Source organism: Rhodnius prolixus, unplaced genomic scaffold (assembly GCF_049639745.1).
Source record: "Rhodnius prolixus isolate KJV_2025 unplaced genomic scaffold, Rpr scaffold_4, whole genome shotgun sequence".
Taxonomy (NCBI): Eukaryota; Metazoa; Arthropoda; class Insecta; order Hemiptera; family Reduviidae; genus Rhodnius; species Rhodnius prolixus.
In genome coordinates, this window is record NW_027411614.1 from 7,755,470 (window position 1) to 7,779,694 (window position 24,225).

At 31.0% G+C, this 24,225-nt stretch overlaps 2 protein-coding genes across 3 annotated transcripts in view; one reads left to right on the forward strand and one right to left on the reverse strand.

The window, feature by feature from the left end:
* LOC141455808 (BTB/POZ domain-containing protein 6-like) overlaps positions 1 to 24,225 on the forward strand; it is a 33,942-nt gene that overhangs the window by 3,412 nt on the left and 6,305 nt on the right. Inside the window, exon 2 of one of the 2 annotated variants that reach the window (XM_074131225.1) lies at positions 21,132 to 21,258. The gene's annotated coding sequence lies outside the window, so the exon portion shown is untranslated. Of the gene's footprint in view, positions 1 to 21,131; positions 21,259 to 23,732; positions 24,190 to 24,225 lie in introns of those variants that run through there. The other variant, XM_074131223.1, reaches the window with a different exon arrangement.
* l(2)34Fc (reeler domain-containing lethal (2) 34Fc) lies at positions 1,279 to 9,636 on the reverse strand. The gene is made up of 5 exons (XM_074131239.1): positions 9,479 to 9,636; positions 4,107 to 4,309; positions 3,850 to 3,977; positions 3,617 to 3,708; positions 1,279 to 1,761 (listed from the first exon to the last, which is right to left on the reverse strand). Coding segments are annotated over exons 1-5 (495 nt in total). The 5' UTR covers positions 9,481 to 9,636; the 3' UTR covers positions 1,279 to 1,691.

Below are 24,225 nucleotides of genomic sequence, written 5' to 3' on the forward strand. Positions count from 1 at the left end.
TATTATTGTTTGTCGGTGGGTGACTTTAATGCTTTGAATAACTTACAGTTTTTCTGGGCCCAGATTATCAACTTAGTAAAGAGAATTTAAGTTCTATTTATAACTTATACGGTAATGAATGGTAATTCATTTTAGTTACTTATTTATTACACTACTGTAACTGATATCACTAAATGCCTTTTAACAGTGTATTTCCATTTTAAAAATGATTATAAAAAGGTAAAACTTATTGTTTTAGTGCCTTTGAAAATTGTAGAAATTAAAGAATATACAACACAATTAAACAACGTAAGATATTCGTATTGATTCGTTCCAAATAATTCAGTCGTTAAACTGTCTGTTTATTAGATCTACTGTGCCCTCTACTAATGCCAGGTGAGAATACCAAGTATATTATGACGGGTTCTTAGCCATAATTAGGTGGCCGAGAATTAGCTTAGAACCGTGAAGGTTATTGTCATATTTGGTCGGACTGCTGTGGATGGTAGGTGATTCATGCTCAGTTCTGATTTTGCGCCCTTGATTCAGCTTGTGCCATAAAGATCCAGAGGAACTGTAGGCTGCACTAGGTTTAGAGGTATAGCTGTAGATGAAATCCTTTCTGCCTTGACGACTTAAGACGGTGAAACATTTTAATTTTAAGAGAATAAAACTCCGTTCATTAATGGATTAGGATAAATTGAAATATCATCGAAACTTAAATTTGGTTCAGAGATTAGGGGGCAAAACTCGTCAACATGAAACTTTAGCGGGCGCTTAAAAGGTAAAAAGTAATGTTTTAAAATGATTGTCTATCTGGATAAATAATTATTAAATATGTTTTGCAGAAAAAAGGAATAGATCTTTCGCTTTGAAAAAATTTGGAAATAGATTAATGTCAAGAAATCTGGCTTTGTTTGCAAAATGTACAGAAGACTGCAGTGTTGTTCCATCTCTATTTTCACCAGAAGATGGGATTTCCCTCCTTTTAGTCAGTCGGATTTACTTCCGATTTATTTAACATATCTTTCGAGAACCGAAAGATATAGTGGATATATATGAATATATATATATATGTTTAACTTCCATTGAAATCTTTACGCCTAGCTCCTATTTTTTGGGAGAAACCTACTTAAGACCACTTAGTTGTGTTCACAGTACACAAAATAGATATTTCGGTTAAAAATCGAATTGATAAGATTTAAATTCTTCCTTTTCAGCAGAGAGAGAGAGAGAGGAAGTATAAGGCTTCATTTGAGTATAAATTTAGTTAATTAAAAGGAAATAAAAAAAGAAATATACAAATTTAATAAATTTATTTTGTTTTAATCTTATAATTTATGATACTCTCAATTTAAATGTATTGTCCAACTTGGTATTAGACAAGTAACAAACGTTTATTGTTATCATTTTTTCGTCAAAAAACAATTGAACATTTTCTTCACAATATCTTTACATGACTGCTAGTTACGACTTTCGTAAATCCGACATACACAATCTTAATTTTTTTTTTACTTAACGCTTGTAATCACTGTTCGAATGTAGCTAAATCTAGGTTTTTAATATACCTTTTTATTTTATATATTATCATTTAATAATAAAGATACGCTATCTATATATATAAAAAAAAATATAGTATAGAAAGACAATTGCTTCTGTTCCACTGCTTTGATTCTTTTAATTAATTTGTTTTGGCAGCATCTTTGTCTTCGCTAATGCACAGAAACGGTGCGTGATTTTTGCGCTACCCAATATTCATCGCCAGTCTTAGCGACTGTGTAACTGTAAAAAAAAGAAAGAAAGAAAATTACGTATTGATAGGCATTATAGTAATTATTGGTGAAAAAGAGATAATTTTATTATTTTTTTGTTATGGATTAAAAGTACTAATCGAGTTTTTATGTACAGTCAGAATGTAGTTTCTAGGTAAACTTTAGAAAATACCTCGCTAAGGTGTCACTGAATTCATCAACTTTTGTCTGAATAGAGATTAACTGCAGTCAGCAAATGGACCGGAGAAGAATCATACAGGTTTTTTAAGACATTTTAACGAATATTATCGTTTGCTGTACACCTGTTCTCTTCAAAATTCCGGAATATATTGTTGCAGCTTGTAGGAATTAAGGATTCTATAGGTAGATTTGATATAAAATGTAAGGAAGATTATTTAACTAAGAATATATTCTATTCTATATAAACTATTCGACTAAGAATAATATTCTTTATTAATATAGTTTTAGAGATAAACGTAGAATAAGTTCGTGGAATTATAAGGAATTTAAAAGAAGCCAGAAAAATAAGTAGAAAAGTAATTTCAGTTTTGCACGTTCCTTTTGAAAAATTCAATTTTGTTAAAAAAGTTCGTTTTGAAGATACTTTATACAGTTCATAACTATCTGAAGCATCTCTCGACAGTATTATTTTCATGAAATCTTTTTGTTTACATCAACTCTGTAACTAGCAAGCGGCAAAGCTTCTTAAATGTCATTTCTTTCATGAAATATATATTTCTTAATTTATTTGTGATATGATATAAAGTGAATTCAATCCAAGTAAATAAATGTGAATAGTATCAATTCAAGTACACTATTTTTTTTTTTTAATTTTAATTTGTGGCTCTACTTTTGTCAATGGAGAAAAACTTGCTTATCGAATACAAAATTTATTTGCCGTTACGTATATTCAGTTTCTCATTCTCTAAAAAGAAGGAAACTAGAAACTTGCATTTTCGAAGTTTCAATTAATCAGGTGAAAAAAGTATTAAGCTATTTTGAATGCAAAAATATTATTTCTTATTGATTAATCAAACCGAACAATACAACAGAACCAAATCTTCACTTATCTATCCATTTGCTTAAATAAAAGTAAGCAGAGTTAATAAGAAATTTTTTAAAAGGACTGCCTGCGATGTCTAAATGCACTAGGTATTTTTTATTAATTGCTAAGTTATGACTTAATACAGCCCATTTCTGGAGTCTAACCTTATCAATAATTCCATGTCATCTTTTTATATCCCTCGCCGTAATCTGCTAATTTTGAAAATTCAGTTGTCGGTCGTCATTTGTAGTAACGCCCATCGATTAAAGTTCCAACTTTTCATCTTTACCTTATAACAGTCTTTTACAGGGTTTCAGTGATCTCCATATCGATGGCAATCTCGCTTAACTGGATTTAATAAACTTATCTACTTCCTCAAATAGCCTAGCCAATACATCTTCAGGCGTCATACAATTTACTATTCCATAGCTGTGCCAAATCTTTCTCTAAGGCGTAGTTTTATCTTTGACGCTTTCGTTAAGATCAAGCCTTGTTTCCTTGCGTGGCATATTAAACTTAACAATACTTAGTTGACGTGGTGGCCATAAATAAATTTCTGCTTTAAGAAGTACGTGCAAGCAGCCATGTTCGGTTGTGAAATTCTCTGGGTAACCTCTTGTTTTACGTCATTACCCTCTCTGTCAAATCTCAGAAACGTGAAAGAACATATTTACGCAAACTGCTTCAGAGCTACCCCATCGTGCAGTGAAAATTACGATGCTTATTTCCTAAGAATCAATTTTAAATTTTAAATAACTTCCATACAGATTGGCTCTTAACATCGTAAAAATATGAGAATAAAGTTAAAGTGATCACTTACTAAAATATAACTTGTTCTGTAAGTCCTGGAGGCGGTGTCCATGTAACAGTTATTTCTTTTTTCTCTTTGGGACTAGAATGGGTCACTGCATCCTGCATAAATAAGAATATTTTGAATAATGTACGTATAACATCATTAAGTGCAGTGGATATTATTGATTGTTCACTATAATCAATCTTACTATATATGTAATCGATTTGATTTTGCTTGAATAACACTTAAGAATTATTTACCTGAGCACCTGGTGAACAATTTAGCAGTTTTACATCTCCGTTATTGTTGGGAATTGAAAATTTTCCAACTGGTGTGGCCCCTACTCTTGCTTGAATAAGAAATCCTTGGAATGTATCGTCTTTTATAGCTGAGAAAAGGATTTTTTGAATATTTATTATAATTAATTTAAAAATTAACGTAGTGAAATGGAATTAATTTTAATAAAAGTTACAGCAAGAAATCAGCATAGTACATTAATTAGTTTAGGTGAACTTACGTTTGAGTGTAACATCGACTGATTCATTAGACCTAATTCTTGTTTTGGACACATGGATCATGTACGGAGATCTGGTAGTTTTAGGTTTAGCCGGATGTTGAGGTGTAAGGTCTCCACAGGCTTCGGTAGGTGCTCCGGATCCATAACCAGCGACGATGTGCGCTAAGCACAAACATCCTGCAGCGAGCAATAGTCTTCTCATCCTGTTTTATTTGTTTACATACAATAAATATTGTAATTATTGTTTGCCTATACTGAACTAACGTTTCAAATTATTTCGCTGATTCTATCCGATGTAGTATGTACGCTTATTGTATCCCTGATCGGTTTTGGACTTTCATCAATCAACAGAGGTTGATTGGCGTAGAGATTTCAACTTAAACGATGTTTCGTTTCCTTGAGAATGTCTCCGGTCAGGGGTACAATAGATATGCGTGCTACGACATCTAAAACCAGCTAAATTATTACCAACACTGCGGAGCTAACAACATTTAAAGTAATCTCCATTAAAAGTAGGCATATCCAGACATCAACTCTTACCCCTATGCATTGTATACTTAAATAAAAAACTTAACACCTATATTTTTCTTTTTATTTGAAAAGTAAAGTTCTCTAATTAGAGAACTACTTAACAGACAAGCTTGGGGAGACCTAAGAACTGAATGCCCTTGTGAACACGCAATGTAACAGTCGAGTGAGTTCGTTTCGCATCATTATGTACATCTTATATAAAGTGAGTCATGCGCCAAATATGGATCAAAGTGTGTACTAGGTATTCGAACAAAAAGAGAGTAAAGTACTGAAGAGTATACTGTGGTAAAGATATTGTTACTTAATGTGTCTTTGTTTTCGCAAGCGTGCGCAACAAATTACAACAATGTTCTAAGTAATTTATTTTATTAATTATGACATTTATATTTTACACCTGCAAATGTTGAGATAATCCATAAGATTATCGCGTGGAAGAGTAGATATTTTTGCACGGAGACATTAAATATTCAAGCGTTACCTTACGCGTTATAAAGTGGGAAATATTAAGAAAAGCAATATTAATATTTTATAGATCATTAAAATCTCATTTGGTTTAAAAAGTAAAAAAATACAGTCCAAGATACCTTTCAATTTGAAGGTTAAAAGAGTATTGCCAATAATAATTATTGATATAGCAGGGACGCTAATTTAGCATCTGTTATACAAAAAGAACCAATTATTTGCTATGGAATAATTTTTTGTTATTAAAGTAAGCAAGGAAATAAAGTCAAGCCTGCAATTAAGTTGATAAACTTGCTCAGTTGTATTAAAATTATATGCTGTTTGTTTAGACGGTTTCAGAAGTGCTGCTGTCTTGAAGATGTTTTAACGAGATCGTCGTATCGTTCAGCGCAAAATTTGTTTTTAGACGTGTCTATCAGGATATCTTGTGATTCCCTGAGTCCAACCGATGATTAAAGCAAGAAACAATAGTTTTCTTGATGTTATTCAAAATATATTGCAGAGCAGTAAAATTAGATGATTCTGAACAGGAAGTTGAGAAAAATGCAAAACGAATATCAGCAAAAAAAAAATTAGGATTTTTTTTTTTGTAAGCGTTTCAAATAAAGTAATAAGTCTTATGTATGAACTTAAATCAGACGTTTGAAAATAAAATCGTAACCACTATCGAAAAAGTGGTGTATTTTGGATGACCTGTTGGAAATAATTGTGAAATACTGTGAGATCTAAGATTTATCTTTTTTAGAGAAATATGTTAAAACAGAAACTGACATAAGTGATTCCAAAGCCATATTACGTATTTTCTGAGAAATCTATGTAATTCAAAAATTTGACATGTTTACTTTAGAAGAAGCTAGATGTAAGAGGAAGTAAAAATTTATTGCTAAAAGACTCCAACCTGCTATTTAATTTTCATAATTTGTATATCAAATCGTCTCCAAGATTTTTCCTCCTTTTTAATCCAAAATGAGTAGGAAAAATCCAGATTAAGTCTCAGTGGAAAATAAGTTTTTACTATACATGATTACAAAATTGAGGACCTAGATTATAGGCTTGATGGCTGCAGCCGGTCAAGGTTTTATTTCTTTTTTTCCTTGTTTGTTAGATCTAATTTCGAATCTATATAATTATATAGGACCGTTAATTTGACTTTGAAATGTAACTATTGACATCCCAATCTGCTACTGAGGAAATAGGAATAGTTATTCAAGGGTGTTTGAAGTTTTTAATCTGTTTATAATCTACTTGAAAGTAAAATTTCATTTCATTTAAAAGTACATTCTAGCAAGTGATTAAGGTTAGTGGCTGAAAATTATATTATTTCCTGATACAACAATATATTTAAATAATAATGTACTGCTTGAAATGAAATACATAATTTTGTGAAAGCAGCAACGAAAAAAATTAAATAAGCAAGTTGGTTAAAATTATTTGTATCGCATATTGAAATAAAAGAAAACATCAAGGCCCAATCAGGCGCCACGGTAGCCGAGCGGTTAGAGGCGAGACCTGCGAAGCTACTAATATGTATTGTGGTACTGGGTTCGATTCCTGGTGGAGCTGGTCTTAGGCCTTGGATTTTATTTAATCAAAGAAATTTACAGTAAAGTATGTTTGCTAGTCGCCTCCGTCCAAGACACCTAATTGGTAGTTGGACGTTAAGCCCCGCCTGACAAAATAGGCGATTACTTGACTTCACTTCAAGGCCCAATCAGACATAATGTGACAGACATTACAATGTTCAAAGTCAAATTCCTCTCTACTAATTGGGAGCGCACATATATTCTTTTCCATTTCTTTCCTGGGTGGATTCCCCATCAAACCTTTTATGATGGAAAGCTTTGAGCTTTAGACCTTGGTTCCATGGCTTGCATTGGTTTTTTGCCACTAGCAAAAATAAGCCTAAGTAAGAGAAATCTGTTATGGTCTGTTGACAAGACTCAGCCGGATCTCTTCGAAAATGTTGATTGCTGGTCTTATTTAAGAAGTTCTACCTGCAGGTTGATTCCTTCTCAATAACCACAACGTGTAACCCGCGTTATTCTATATGTACACTTTCCCGCTGATAACCTCGGTGTTCTCAGCATTGATACTTATCTTGAACTATAATCTTATGAGAGTATTCTTAAATTAAATTAGATCATTTTCAAGAGCACCATGATATCAGCACATGCTAACAGAGGCTGCTATCCCGGTTGTAGGTTCTAATATTATAAATGCTGCAACTTTTAATTTTATCCTTGGTTTCTCGGATAGCGAAGTCCAAAATCTAAATGAAAATGGGGCTTAGTCAACATCTCCTTCTTGTCTCGAATTCGGTAGAGGTATTCTTTTGCGCATGAAATAATCAAAATTTACTTCTATCAATCCCAGAAATGGTTTAATTCAGAAATTTGAGTAAGCACAAGTAAATTATTCAGTCTACCTGACAAAGCTTTGTTTAGATGGTGTTAGATCTAAATATTTGATTATTCTTTTGTGTCTGACAACAAGAGAAGCTGACAAACCACTTCTTCAGGGTTTCTTGATGTTCCTGCAGGTATCCCAGACTGACTGAGAATGCTCAGATGAATGCAACCAATCGGGCTCTTCTTGCAAAAGCTCAACACTATACATGCTCAAACTTTACTGATGATGAAATGTAACCATACATGATTACATTCTATGATTATATTCTATGAACAAGCACTTAACCAAAATAGATTTCTAAGCTAGGATCGATTCGGCTTTGAAGACACTATCTAAATGCAACTTCCTGTTGGCGTTCTCACTTATTCAGTAAACATTAAAGTGTTAACAGCCAAAGTGCTGTTATTGAAAGATTAATTTGCTCTTAACAAAATGAAAGTAAATTATACAAAATATTTCACAACAAAATCAGAAAACAAAAAATAAACAACTGTGTGGAATAGCTTCATTTGCATACAGCCAGATGTACCACGAGATTAGGGTGGCTTGTAACATGTGCAGAGTCCATGGGTCCTTGACATAAATTGAAGAGAAATGTGGAAACAACCACCCTTTCTCACTGTTTCTAAAAAAACATCATTACACACAGTTTATTCAAAAGTATGCATTTTTTTAAGAATCCTGGGTGCATTGTTTTAAAAGTTTTACATTCTATTAGTGGCGCATTTATCTAAGTAAATGTTTGTGTCTGTTTGTGGACTAGTACCAATTTCGAGCAACTTAGCAGTTGATGGCCATAATGTTTACGCTAGTGTAAACAGTTTCACGTAAGATGGGTTGATAGAATACCAAGCTCTAGTATATCTAGAAATTTGTACATGTCGTCGTGATGTAAAAGAAAAGTAAGGCCTCTTTGCGTGACAGAATGATGTAGAAATCGATCTGAAAACTCTGGGTACAAAGAAGTACAGAACTCGAGACCAAAAAAAGAATAAGAGGTAAGAAGTAATTGAGGAGGCCAACTTTAAAGGAACGTAGGGTCAATTTAATGATGATACAAAACAATATTTACTATAACAGAAAGTTGAATAAAAATTTCATATCTACATTTTTCCAAAAATAGGTGACCTCGCAATATTTCCTTAGGGAGAAAGTTTCGAATTGCGTGATTGAACCCCTATAATGGTAACTGAACTGAAATTGAGTATTAATTTCTCTAGATTTAAAAGTTTGCTGATGAATATACTTAGTGAATATAATTTTGATATTTGTGATGATATCATTAAGAATATATATTTTTTTAATACTAAATCTAAAATCTCTTATTTTTATCCTGCAAAATTCTATTTTTGATTAAACGATTTTCGACAAACGTAACAACGTAAGTGTTAGAATAGTAAATCGCTTTGAAGGAGTAATTTAGAGACAAGCTTAACATAACAGTTTTTTGAAAATCGAAAAAATCCACAATACTTTTTAGAAAAAAGTTTGCAAATATAAGGCATAGGCATTTATTGATACCAAAACGTAAAATGAAGTTCAAACTTTCAAAGAATTGGCTTTTGAGATATTTACACAGAGAAACTTAAAGCGAATATTCCTAGAAAAATTTCAGTTTTAAAATTTTTACTAACAATACTACATAATAGATGTAAAATAAATAATTGAAACACTATTACTACTAACGAACTCATTATACATTAATAAGTTTTTACTCATTAATATGTAATTGCCGTAATCAGTTGTATGTAGTAACTAATAAGAAAGTTGACCGGTTTCTGATGTAATAGACAATATGAACTTAACACCTATTGAATTGCAATAAATTCTATTACACTGTATGAAACGCCACTTAAGACTTGTAATTTTATGTTGTTTTTTTTTTCTTTTTAGGCAATATAATTGCAGCAAACATTTACGATATAATTAGTTGTATTAATTAAAAAGAATATACTTGTATCAGAACTTACATGTCTATCCGTATGCGCTGAGTAACAGAATGTTCCCAGGACTCACTGTTTTAGAAAATTGTATCCTGCAAATAAAGACCTCCCCTCTTGAATTCTTCAACAAGGTTCCCTCTCTTAAGATATAAAACAATGTTTGTAATAGTAACAAATTCAATCAGATAAATTATTGATTTTTTTTTAACTGGTATCGCATCATTTATAGTTAAAATTAACTTTGTATATGCGTTTTTTTATAAATACAATACTTATAATTTATTCGTGAACAATTGCACAATATGTTAATTTGTTGAGTGTAATTTTAAGCAAGCATGGTATCAATTAGGACTATATGTTATAACACATTATTCAAGGTTTTCTCTAATTTCTCGCAAAAATCATACCAATCTATAGTAAATGATATTTAAAAATCAATATAATTATAAAAACAATTAAGGTGTTTGTCAGCCCATTTGGTTTTACCAGATAATTAGTACTTTTGATTAATTATAAGATTCCTCTAGGTAAAACCATATGAAAACGTGTAGGGCACTCTTTAGGATATATTTTCCCCTTCAAACTATTATTTGTTTTACAAAGTCACTTTTCAGCAATAGGTGAAAGTAACAACTTACTAATTTCCAAGTTACCTGATTTTTTTTATTTTACAAATTAATTTGAAAATTTACAACTGCTGCTCCGCTGGCTGTCCCAGCAACAAGCATGTGTACCATAATCAAATAGGACAGTACACACTAACCTTAGATGTAACTATGTAAAAAATATTGTATAATTATTATTAGCATAGTCCCTAGGACGAAAGCTAGGCAAAAAATAATTAAAAAAAATCTTGACTGAATTTGGCGATAATCTTTCTTCCTCGTTGAATCGTACTGAATTAAATGAAGAACAAAAAAACAAATTGTCGCTAACATAAATCAAGACCCAAATTTATGAAACATCAATTATGTCACATATTTATTCTTTAAAATCATTTAGTTACGTGTTAGATTTTCATACTTCCAGTTCATGTTCTATTGACAATAATGTTAATTAATCTTTCTTTGGACATTGATGACCTACATTAGTTTTTATCCATTTTAAGTTCATTTAACTCACCTTCTGATGATACCGAGAAAATAGAATTATTTCTAAATAGCGCTGTCAAATTAGGATCTAACCTCGGTATGGAAAATAATAATAAGATAACTTGTATACATATTTTTTTTTGCATTTTATAAGTTGGCTCAAAAGTCTCATAGAATATAGAGGAGCGTCACCGCACACATAGAGAAGTTCCCGAAAATAGTTTTCTTGTAAATATCTTGTTTCGCTAAATTAGATTTAAAGTTATTTCAAAAGTTGTAGAGCATAAAATACTCTTAAAAAAAATGATTGTATGCAGTTTTTTATACATTCAACCGTTTTTGAGATAAAGCGCGAAGAGTGGTAGGCGCCAACAGTTAGGTCAACTGTGTAATTCAGTCAGTACGTTTTATAAATTTACAAAAATATTATAATAATTAAGAAACCTTAGTTATTAACTAATTAGCATAGCATTAATATATATATATATATATATATATTATATAATGGTAAATATATATATATATATATATATTTAAATAAAAATGTAAACGTTCGTTTGTTCAAAATCTTAAATCTTCGAAAGTTCTACACCGATTGCTTTGAAATTTGGACATAACGTTGCATTCGAATGCAGGCGTGTTTTTATACATATATTACACCAGTGACAGGTAAAAACATGTTTAAAAAAAAAACAGCGCCATCTATTGGACGTAAAAACATCATCCGCTATACTAAATATTTTATGATTCCATTTCAATGTTTCCGATTGAATTTTTAAATTGAATGTTCATAGATTTCAATGTGCAACAAACAGCCCTGAATCCACCGGCTACAACGTTAATTGCTTTCTTCACGTTATGTTCACAAAAACACAGTTGTATTCTGCAATTTCAGAATTGTCTACGTATTACACATGGAACGCAACTAGAAAATCATTTGAACGACACAAGCGAGGAGAGCGAGGCCACGGACAGCCAAACATATTTAATGAAACTGGCAGACTGTTCACTGATTATCAATGCTTCTTTCTTAAATAAGCCCTGTCCAACGTCTTCCAGCAATTGAGAATTTGGATTAGCGTGTATAATAATAAAATAATACAATGTTAGAAGTAGGCACTAGGTCAATGTACATGTACAATGTATACAAGATAGATGGGCTAGTCTTGCAAGTAGAGGTTTAGAAAAAAAGGAAAAAACAAAATCATCATTAATTATAATGGAATTTCCACAATTTCGAATTCAAACATTTTATTTTGATGACGAGCGCCTACTATACACATTAGGTCGGCTATTTTTGGATCCAGCAGTGCAGAAAACAGAGGTAAGTTCAAAATGTTCATTAGATTAGCTGAAATTTCCTTAATTTCTGTTTCTAACGTTGTACTTTCATGCCAAGCGTATATTATACATGGTAAGTCGGTTATTTTTGGATCCACTAGTTCAGAAAATAGGGAAAAGTACAAAATCTCCATTAGTTTTGCTAGATTTTCCATAAGTTCTGTTTCTAACTTTGTACTTTAATGCCAATCGTATATTAAACACATTAGGTTATTGTTGGGATTCAGAAAAAAGGGAACAAATCCATATCCAAATCAAATTCGTACATTTTCAATCATATTGATCACCTGCTCTTCTTTATCTCCAGCAGTGTTTCAAGAGAAAATAATTCGCTCTTGGCTAAAGATATTTTCCGTCGAATACGCAAGGAAAATTCCGATAAGAGCATAGGTTTCATAGCTAAAACGAAGATAATGATTGAAAATTTGTGTTTAGAAATCACGAACAAAGTTCTCTAACGGGAATGCCGTCGCCGAATCTATCTGCTGATGCTTCGTTCAATATAGAATTGCTTAGTGAAATAAATTACAACACGGGTGTTTTTTTGTCGTATGTGCAAAAAAATATTTTCAATTAAGAGTCATTGATAACAAATGGTTGTCATTGGCCAGTAAATTGACCTTTGCTAAGAACTGGTTTAGCGGAAGAACTCCAACTTTACGTATATTTATAACACGTCGGAAACAACAGTTAATAGGCGGATCTAGTTTGAGAAGGCTAGGACCACTATTTGACAGTAGGAAGTGCGTCGTTCCTTAACAAAACTCAGTGTATGGCAGGCCTTGGCCCTTGGTAGGCTGCAAAAGGATAAATTTTGTTTGGTAATAGATAGAAATAGTTAAATTGACATGTTCCTGACTTCTGTTCTCATGAACAGATCAATTTATCAATTTAACTCTTTTTATCAATTACATTTAAGAACAAAAACAATCAGTCCTGATGATGGCATAATTATTTTCGAAAAGTTTACTAAGAATAATTTTTTTTTCTTCTTGAAAAGCTGAACGAGTTTCTCTAAAAATGTTTAACAATCCATATAAAATCGTCACAAAATGTATTTTAATTTAATGCATTAATAAATGTTGGATTAATTTTTTATGTCCCCTATCTTGAAATCCTTAACTTTTAAGTTTTGTTTTTTAATTGTTATACTAATTACAATGTTAAAATAATGAATAAATAAATTTGAGCTGGATTATCCTCTTAATAAGCTAACTAATTTAAAAATGATTATTTGTTAATATTTATTACGGAAATGGATATTAATCCTCTAGGCAGAAGTTCGAGTTTGAAAAAATTTTATTATTCAAACAAAAAAAATTTGGTCATCAGCGCCTTCGACTGTTTTCTTTCTCATACTAAGGCCATTCGGAATGACCCATGTTAAATCCATTTAGCCTCCACTCGAGCTAGGATGGCATATGTAAATCCATTTATGAAGAAGCAAAAGTGGTACTAGAGTAATATGAAGTCAGTGACAATTGAAGATACCATGAGTTATCGTTCATGGAGTTAGATTAGTGCAGATAATCTTGAGGCCATTGGCGCTTCAGGAAAGTATTAAGTAAAGGTAGTAAGTTATTTGTAAAAAGTACTACCTCGTTTTTCAGGCTGGTTTTACTTCCAACTACCAACTTAGGCGTCTTATTTATTTCTTAGTTTTGGCCTTCGGCTATCGTGGCGCCTCGAGGCCATTTTAGGAATTAAATTATAGTATTTGGTAATTTAGGCTTGCAGCTGATGAACCAGTGAATTATGACATAAAGTATGTCCGAGGATCATGTAAAGGCTTTCTAGGTTTGGAAATGATGGTAGATTTCCATGAGATAGGGAAATGAGGAGCTCTCAGTAATGAGTTGTGTCAAAAATAACAAAACTAATAGAAGAGAAAGTGTTGCAGTAGTGCAGATTTTCGATTTTGAACGGGCACAAGATAATATTCGTTTTGATGTTACTCAAATGTAAAAAAGGTTTTTTACATATTGGTTTGCATGAGAGAAGATATCCTATCTCAAAAATGGAAATTTTAGTCCAGTTTAAAACTTGTTAATTTAAAAGATAAGTTTGTGAGAATCTCCATTGTTGCTCTTATCTTGATTAAGCAGCATCAATCTCTTTAAAAATTATTGTTGTGCGAGAAGTAATGAAACTGTTAGTGTTTTTTCTTTTTCTTTTCCTTTTTTTTTTTTTATTTCTAAGATGTTTAAGCAGATTACTTTGAGTGACCTTCATCAAAGATTCATTCGAGGTAGTGGATTGTAAGATGATTGTCTTAAGAGCTTCTATAGAATTATGTAAGTACATATTACACAAACTAGATTTTACACTGTATGAAGATTAGAACTATACCGCTGATTGTAGACGTCATTGCATGCTTGTTTATTACCCCTGATCGGTTTCGGATTTTGATCCATCATTAGAGGTAAATTAACCAGTTTGGTGTAGAGAATTCCACTCTACTTATTTTTCTATCTCATACTGCACTTGCTGATTCTGAGACATTATAACGGATATTAGAAAATCTTACTTCTCTCCTTACCAAGTAAAATAAAATGAAAAAGATCAGATCATACTCTTTAGGCGGAAACACATTTTACTCCGATTTTTAATTTCTCTTATTTATTTACATCTTGTGATGGTGACATATTTTCTTAGTTCTTATAAGAGGTATGTGGTTCGAAGTTTCTAAAATAAATTTTTTAAAAAAAACACGTGTTTGCGTATTTTATGCGTGGATAGAAAAATTTCAAAAAGGAAAAGTTTTTGCAATATTCTTGAAAATAAGCTTGTTTAAAGACTTTGCCCAAACAAATGCTTCAATGTTAAACTTTTTTTTTGAGAAAATTTGTTTTGGGGAGGGTTTTTCTAGCGAAATGTGCCTTTAAGAACCTTAGAAAAGGAAACAGACTTACGAAAGAAAAGTAAAAAGATAATTGAAAAGATAAGCACAAAATTCATAGTTTCATGTCAAATTTTCATCTATTTTCCGATATAATAATCATAGTCAATAACAACTTTTCGTTGGCTTTTGAGGGAACACCTGAAGCGCCGGCTCTTCTTATCCAAACGGTGTTCTGTAAGATTTAATAGAGATTTCGAGCTGGGCTAAATTTCTACCTGTACTCATATGAAACGTTTTGACAAAAAGATTTGGTTTCGTATTCTCTTTATCTACAGATTGTATCTTAACAGACATCTGTTTTGTCCTTGACTTTTTCCTGTTTATTAACATTGATGGGTTTACTATAATAACAATTATGGAATCTCTGATGAACCATCAAATGCCGAGGTTAGATTTTGTTTTTATTGCCTTAAAAAAATAAAAAATAAAATTCAAAAAAGATTTTTGAAATCTGGCTATTACGTTATGTAAATTCAATTAATTAGTTTTTTTTTAATTTGTTGTCCAAAATTTCACCCTATAAAATCGATTAGCCCAAGATTTTCTTTTGGAACTCTTAACGCTCCCTCTTGACATTAAACAACAATCATAGTAAAAAGGAAGAGAAGAATAAAAATAATAGCTTTTGGCGACTAGGTTTCTTACTAGAAATTGCGACTATTAAAAAAAAAAAAAATAACATAATGTAACAATAAGAGGCGAGTGACGCAGGGAAGTAGCGAATTGTGATGTGTGGTAATAACAAAAACAACATCCTTTGTAATTAAAAAAAACAGACTCAGTAATTTGTATGATTATCCAAAACACAATAGGCACCTCTATTTCCAGCGAGGTTAATATTCGTTCAAAAACTGGACAGAATGTTTTTCTGTACTGACATTAAGGCCACTAACATATTACTTTTTTTTTTTAGTTATTCAATAAATAATACAATAAAAATGTTTTTTCACTTATGAAATGTAAATATTTTTATTTCCCGGATTCGAATCCAGGTACTGGCTCTTAGATTTTCTATCGTATCGTGAATCAGTACAAGACATGGGCAAAATCAGTAGATTATTAGCAGAAAAAAAAAATGAATTGTCTGTAGTTATACCAATGTTGTTACTATTCTCTTCAGCTTCAGAGAAATAGAAATTTTGGAGAAATGCCACTGTTTTTTATTTAATTTTTAATTGTTATCATTTGCATTTCCTAAAGTATAGAATGTTTTAATTCCTTTATCTTCTCATGAACGAGTTTTACTAAGCATCCTCCATAGGTTTCACTAACAACATTTCCCTCCACTCGAACACGAAAGTGTTTGTGTTGCCGAGAGGAAAAACAGGAAAAGCCCAAAAAATGTCTATTATTAATATAATTATGGGAAATTAATGGAATCACCCTGAGAAAAAGCTAATGCAGTTTTCCTTCTTTAGCAAAGATCGGCAAGTTTATTTTTTTCTTTAAACTAATTTTTTAATTAGAAAAATAAATTGTTAATAATGAATTTCTACAGTTATAACTGCATCATTTTCCCAGGATTTTAATACAATTATAACGGTTTTTTCTTAAGAAATCATTCCTTTTCCAACTACACTTTTAATGCATCAAGACGTTCATTTTACTCCTCACAGATCCGATTTGAAAATGGAGTTCTTGATTGCAATCTTCTATCTTTGTAACCAACTAAATCTTAATAAATTTTACTTAAGATAAGCACCATACCATTAGTGAGCAAAATATATTGTGTTGCAAAATAAATTATATTTATTAATAAGAAATTACAAAGTAAATTTTATCCGAAGCATGGTTTTGGTATTCCTGACCGAATTCAGGCTTTCATCCATCATCAGACATTATTGATCCACATTTTCAACAAGATGAATTATCAAAATCCCTTCATTTCCTTTTACGAGTTCAAAAGTTTCTTTAAAAATCTCTGAATGTTTAAATATGTACGAAACAGACAATCACTGAAATGTATTTTTAAAGGGTTAGCTTTCTCCCTTGTATTCACAAAATTGATTTACTATATTACAGAAGGAAGCAGCTAACATAAATTTAACTTAGATCAACATAAGCTCTAACTTAGATACTCGTTAGCACACTCACATAGACCTTTATTCTTCTTCTTCTTTTTTGTTTTGCTCAACTCAATATATATATAAGAAGAAATATATATATATATATATATATATATATATATATATATATATTTGTTCTATAATATCTGAACTTGATAAAGAAACACATTTATTCAGCGGCTCGGACATAGAATCTAATTCTTAGGTACCACCTAAAGTCGTTGACCTATAATTGGGCAATTAACATTTTATAAATTTTTCTTTAATATCCAAGCAACTATTTATCATTTTAAGTTATTCTGTTTTGTTTTTTCAAACATAATTGAGTGTTTAAAAGTAATCTTCCCTGTGGATTTAATAGATCCTAGTTGCCAAATTTCAGTATAATGAAGGAAGTAAAAATGAAATTCATCTCTTAGACATGAAATCTCACATTTTTTTTATAAATTTTTTCACAGGGTATTCAGTGTGCAAGCAATTCTATTAAATTTGTGAATTTAAAATGTAACAAGTTATATGCTTGAAATAATTTGATATCAAGGCAATACAACTACATATGTATTTTTTTTTTTGTCCCGTTTACAATATTTTTATCTTAAAATCACTTCAATAAGTTTCTAATCTTATATTGGCAATTTAAATAATGAATCGTATTTAAAATTGGCGCTAATAAGAATAGGTGCAGGAAATGTTTGATGAAACTAATTGCATAATTAATTTTGTTAAATTAATAAAAATGGCCTTCAAATTATATAAGTCCTTGAATTCAGTTAGTAAAAGGGAAAAAGAAAACTAAACAAATGATGGAAAAATAAATTGGAATAATCTGTAGAAGAATTATAATTTTCAATTATTCGTGGCTATTAATTTTTAAAGTATTCTATCATGCACTTGATTCCTATCACGGTTAAAAGTAAGAGTTTAAACTTAATATAATGACTTTATAAATATCCTGCTTCGAATAATTAATAATTCTCAGAATAGTAAAGGTGAGGTGTTATTATATTTTGAAAAAAGTGAAATAATAATAGATAAAATTGTGTGTGTGTGGTCCTTCCAAAGTGAAGACCGAATAATAATGTCAGAGCAGATATGAAATCTTGCGGGAAACTCTTGATTTATTGTAATTGAAACTCTTGCCCTAGCTTGCGATATAATTTTTTTCATTTTCTCAAATCTGTAATAAGTAATTATTAGTGATCGATTTTCAAAATTGAATTTGATTTTTCATTTTCGAATATAGGAGAAAGAAAAAATTATATAGGATTTCTCGGAAACCGCCTTCATTGAACCATATAAACTTAAGCAATCTTTAATTTGGCTCAATTACTGCTTTTATTTGGAATATTTTCTAGAAAAAAAATCACTGTAGAATCTATTTAGACTTTTCTCAAAAGTTCCACTGAATTACTATTAAATAATTTTTTTATCTTTTTATTTTATTTTAGTTATTTATTTTTATTTTTTGGTAATAGGAATCGAATGTGATTCTATTGGCTAGTAATCTGTATTTGTCCATGAATCTGGTGGGTATTATTGCATGCTCTTCAGCACAAACATCTATATAATATTAAAAGTTGGTTAAAATTTGAACCTAGAATTTGATGTTTCTCCCTCATAAACGAAATTAACTTTGACGAAATCAAGTTAATTGAAAACTGAAAAATTTAGAAGATTTCATTTAGTTTATAGCTATCTCACCAGCAGCTTTTCTTAACAAAAATTTCCTTTTAAAATTTCAACACTTATGTCAATATTAATGGTCTAATTATAATTTAAATTACTTTTTTTTAAATTCATGTTATTTATTTGCATCAAAAAATAATCATTTAAAAATTTGGCATCCGGAAATCTGAAAAATGATAAGGTCACTGCAAAAAGTGTTACATTTCATGTAGTTTTCTGATAGTACACTTCTAATAATGTTAAAATCCATTCATAAGCAACGTTGACATACGAGATAAAAATCAAAATATCTAGGTCAGAAAGAGTAACATTCAACCTTAGCTAAATTTTACACAAAAATTGAATGTGATCAAAATAAAGAGTTAAAAAACTCGTAAATCATCTGGTGTCAGTTTTTAAAAGTTTTGAGCAACACTGGCTCTGAAACCCTCCCTCGTCCCCTTACAAACTAGATTTTGAAAGTGAAGGTTAAACGCTAAAGACCGGTTGTGGCGTGTTAAAAACGAGAGTCTTGTGAAACGCCTTGCAGCTGGTCTGAAACCTATTATCTGTGTCACTTTAACTATATTAGACATTTATCTTCTGTTAAATAGTTTATATTAAAAATAATGAGAAGAAAAAGCACACAATCTGCAAGTCGGGGTACTGATTAGTGCAGAATCATGGGTTGTGGCTGGTCAAGACATTGTAAGAAAGAGTATAGTTTTGTAGAAATGAAGAATGAACTAAAAAAAATAAAATAAAGATTTTTTAAACAATTAATACCTTAACTGTCAGGTTTATCATATTTTTATTTGTTAATTGGTATATAACATCTCTTTCTCTTCTATCCTGTCTCTAATTGGCAGGGTCAAAATAAGAAAATCGTGCTTCAGTCACTGCTTTACAATTCAAAATAGACAAGGGATCAAGGCTACAGATTGGCCCCTAACTTTTCTATCCGGAACATGATGTACACCTTTAAAACTATTGTGCCTCCTTCCTGGTGCTAGTTAAATACTAGGGTCTGAGAGGGTTCCAGGAAGGGCATGTCCTCCTCCAGCACCTAGTAGTTTCCCAGGGGCCTGAATCTTACTTGAATAATGACATTGCAGTCAGAAGGGAGGAAGGAGAGAAGCAAGCTGCTATGTCAACGACATTCTTCACTGGTCAGTACTTTTTGCTGACGAAAAGTATTAGTAGTGAAGAAAAGTTGAATCGTCTAAAAGCATCAAGGAAGTATTAGTGAGGGCATCATCTTGCGACTACAAATAGTTCAGTTGGTTCGGGCTGACACGGAATGATAAAATTAAAATATTGTCAACAAAAAGGTGGAAACTTTTATCAAGTTCTTCCGGTCATGTTTTAAGCAAGGCAGTACTTGGCCTCAATCAAACTTTGTTCAGTAGTGAATTTTGGAAGTTTCAGCAGGCCAATAGCAAAAAAAAAACAGGCCTGGCTGCATGAGTTCCAGAATTGAAATTTCTTTGGAACAGCCCTTACCAATCCCAGATCTAAATCCTTTACAAATCCAATACATGGCCACAAAAGAAGAATATCGATTACAGAAGAAACACCCCTTCATTAAACCCCTAAAAAATATAGAGAAAAAATAGCAAATAGATTTCTTACAGAAACGTAAGAAAATTGTATTGTACGTAGCTTATTATACTATATAATACATTATTTAGACAAACTAAACTTTTTTAAAGCATGATTTCAACGGGATACTTCAGGTAATCTTATCCATTGTTTAGTTCTTTCCAAGTATTACATCATTAACCAGAAACTTTTTTAAGATGTTTAAACTATCGCTTTGAATAAAAGTAATGATTCCGCTTTCATAGAATAAAGGTAGAACTTGTAAAATTTAAAAAGTTTATTTTCTAAACAAATAAAATTAATTGACAATAAAATGAAGTATTTTTTAAGATTTAATTTGATTTGATTACAAAGCAAACAGTTTAAGTTGTTAAAAATTTAATTAGTAGTTTCTGTCAACTATGCAGATTTATTTTAACCATGTTCATTTAGTTTAGTCCAGAATAATGCGTGAGTAGTCCATCTTTTTCAGTTAATAGGTAAACTTCTTGAACCTTATTATTATTTCATTTTCCAGAAAATTGAAATTGGTTTAATTTACTTGAAAAATAGGTTTAGTGTACAGAAAAATCTATAATAATATATCTACTGATGTTTTAATGAAGTTTCTTTTCCTTTTATCCAGTGGTTTCATCCTTGAGCTTTTTCGATTTTTTGTCAACTTGCCGCCGCCCCGTTGAGCTTAGCTTTCGCCTGAAATGATTTTTAAGGGTCCCTCCAGTACCACGACTATAAAATATGAGGTGAATCGTATCCATTCTATTTTCGATAGTAAACTAAACAAGGAAATCTACATACACTATCTATCAGTGAAAGGTTTTAAAAGTAATATAAAACGTACAAAACAATAGAAAACTTTTTTTCATATAATTTAAATCTATCCCTTTTATATTTTCTTTATGCAATTGTTTATTGTGTTCTATGTAACGGTTAAAGCCCTTATTAATGTACACATTGCTTAAAAAAAAAAAAGAAAAAAAAGTAAATACAATTAATGACATTTCAAATTGCAGGAAATTGAATATGTGGACAATTTCAATTTAGAAAATCCACAAAAACTGCTGTTAGAAGAGCTCTATTGGCAAGTTTGATAACTACTTTGCAATCATTAGTTTTAAATTCTTCCGCAAGAAAGCATGGGTATGTGTAATTTATATTTATTTCATGAAAACAAATAAAATTATATAATTATTTCCACTAATTTAGTTCAACCTAGATCTAATGTTTTCTAATACAACGGTTGGAAGTTTGAACACAACGGTTTGAAGTATGAACAAAGTTTGAATACATTCTAGCATTGGCCTTATTATTAACAGTAACCGCAGTACTGCGGAGAAATTAGGAGAAAAGTTCCACCTTTTCAAATGTTTTTACTTCTTGCTTTTCTTAATAGATCGACCCGAAAACTACAATCTAGCATTACCCTTAATATTAACTCTCAAATAAAGAAACAGCAGCTTTCCTGTGAAATTAGGAGAAAAGTTCCACCTTTTTCAATTGTATTTACTTATTTTTTAAAAAATGAAACGACCCAAGATGTACAACCTAGCATTGGCCTTAATAATAACTATCGAATACAAAAACGGCAGCATTCAGTGAAATTAGGAGACAATTTCTGCTTTTTTCAGGTTAATCTCCTCCTTCCTAATTAATCGGTTGAAATATATTCTGGACGGTGAAATCTTCTCTTTTTAACCTTCTAACTTACACTTAACACTTAACACACTTAACCTGCCTAATCTATGCCATCAGTAGGTGTTTTCAACTTTAAAGAAAATAATTGGAATCGCTTTAAAGAAAGTAACTACAAATACTCATACCTAGGAATATTTTGAAGTAGTGATGGGCAGAACGAGTCCGTCTTTGGACTCGTTGGATTTGAATCAGTTCCAGGGTTGGAATCGATTCCAACAACTCGTTCACCGATTCCGGTCTCTGTACTTACCCTATGCATTAGTAAAAATGTCACGCAATTTATTAAAAAATATCATTAAATGTTAGCTTTCCCAGTTAATAACAAAACTATATTTCTTTAACACACATTGAGTACTATCCCTAATTTCCAATTGCACTGATAAATATAAAATTAACAACGTAACACAAAAATTAACATAAAAATAGACTAGTCAATTATAAAAATTAAAGCAATGCTGTTTAGTCATTATCTAGCTTGACCACTGGAAGACTGGAGTTAACGTGCTTCAAGAGGATCCAAGGTAGAGAAACGGAAATGGGTAGGAAATTATTCCCATAAAAAAAATTCTAACCCTTCAAGCAAAATGATAATTACTCATAAATAAAGAAATATTTATTTACTAGGACTTGTATATCAAGCTTTAAAAATATTATCTTACGAAAAGAAAAAGCTGTGTGCTTAATCTTTAACATAGCGCTGGACACTCTTATTCTTATCTTCATTGGGTAAGTTTAACCGTGTACATGACCGTGAGACAGTCAAAGTAACACTGAGCCAAAATTTAGTATTACCTAATTGGTTTACTTACTGCAGTATCCCTCCCACTCTATCACCAATTTCACAAACATTCATCGATTGGAAATAATTTTTAGTTAAATATTCGTTTTATTTGAATACAAAAAACATTATAACGCTTTCTTAAGATGATTTTAATTTTTAAAATTTGTTTTTGTCCATTACTCTTATATAATACGAAGAATTTCAAATAAAATATAATATACAAACACAATGATCTAGTATGCAGGTGGAGTCAGTCCTCGTTACCATAGCAATGGAACCGTTAAACAACTCCGGTTCCAGCTCCAGCAATTTCTATTGGCTAGATTCAGTGAACGAAAAAATGGAACGAGTCCGGTTTCAAAAGGATTTAAATCACTCCGGATTCGACTCCACCAACTCCAGTGGATTTAACCAATGAAAATGCTAGAGCTGGGCCGGAGTCGTTTAACGGTTCCGTTGTCATGGTAACTACGACTGACTCCACCTGCACACTAGATCATTCTGTGTTTGTATATTATATTTTATTTGAAATTCTTCGTATTTTATAAGAGTAATGGACAAAAACAAATTTTAAAAATTCAAATCATCTTAAGAAAGCGTTATAATGTTTTTTGTATTCCAATGAAACGAATATTTAACTAAAAAATATTTTCAATCGATGAATGTTTGTGAAATAGGTGATAGAGTGGGAGGGATACTACACTAAGTAAACCAGTTAGGTAATACTAAATTTTGGCCCAGTTTTACTTTGACCGTCTAGCTGACATGTACACGTTCAAGCTTACGCCAATGAAGATGAGAGTAAGAGTGTCCAGCGCTAAGTTTAAGATTAAGCACACAGCTTTTTCTTTTTGTAAAACAATAAGATAATATTTTAAAAGCTTGATATTCAATTCTTAGTTAATAAATATTTTGAGTAATTATAATTTTGAAGGGTTAGAATTTTTATGGAATAATTTCCTACCCATTTCCGTTTCTCTACCTTGAATACTCTTGAAGTAAGTTAACTCCAGTCTTCTAGTGGTCAAGCTAGATAATGACAAAACTGCATTGCTTTAATTTATATTTGACTAGCCTATTTTTGTGTTAATATTTGTATTACGTTGTTAATTTTATATTTATCAGAGCAATTGGAAATTAGGGATAGTACTCAATGTGTGTTAAAGAAATATAGTTTTGTTATTAACTGGGAAAGCTAACATTTAATGATATAATAATATAATAAATTGCGTGACATTTGTTCTTATGTTTAATCGTTCCAAACCTTCTGCTGCCTCATTTTCATTTTTATTTGCCTAAATTTTTTGGGGCGGGGCGGAATCACTTTTTTTAAAAATAGGGATTTGAATCAACTCGTTCCACCATCGGACTCGTTCCAATGGAACGAGTCCGCTCAAATAGCCCATCACTATTTTGAAGTAAATACTGAATTATTAATGACTGACAATTATTATTAATGTCTATTTTGTAACTTACTGCTATTGTGTTGCCCGAAAATATTCGCTGAAAAAATCTATTTAAGAGTGCGATTTTCATTAATTATTTTGATTACTCATGCTCATTTGCTCATAATGGAGCTCAACAACACAGAACAGGTATATTTTTAAAATCACATCTCAAGGTCTTTTATT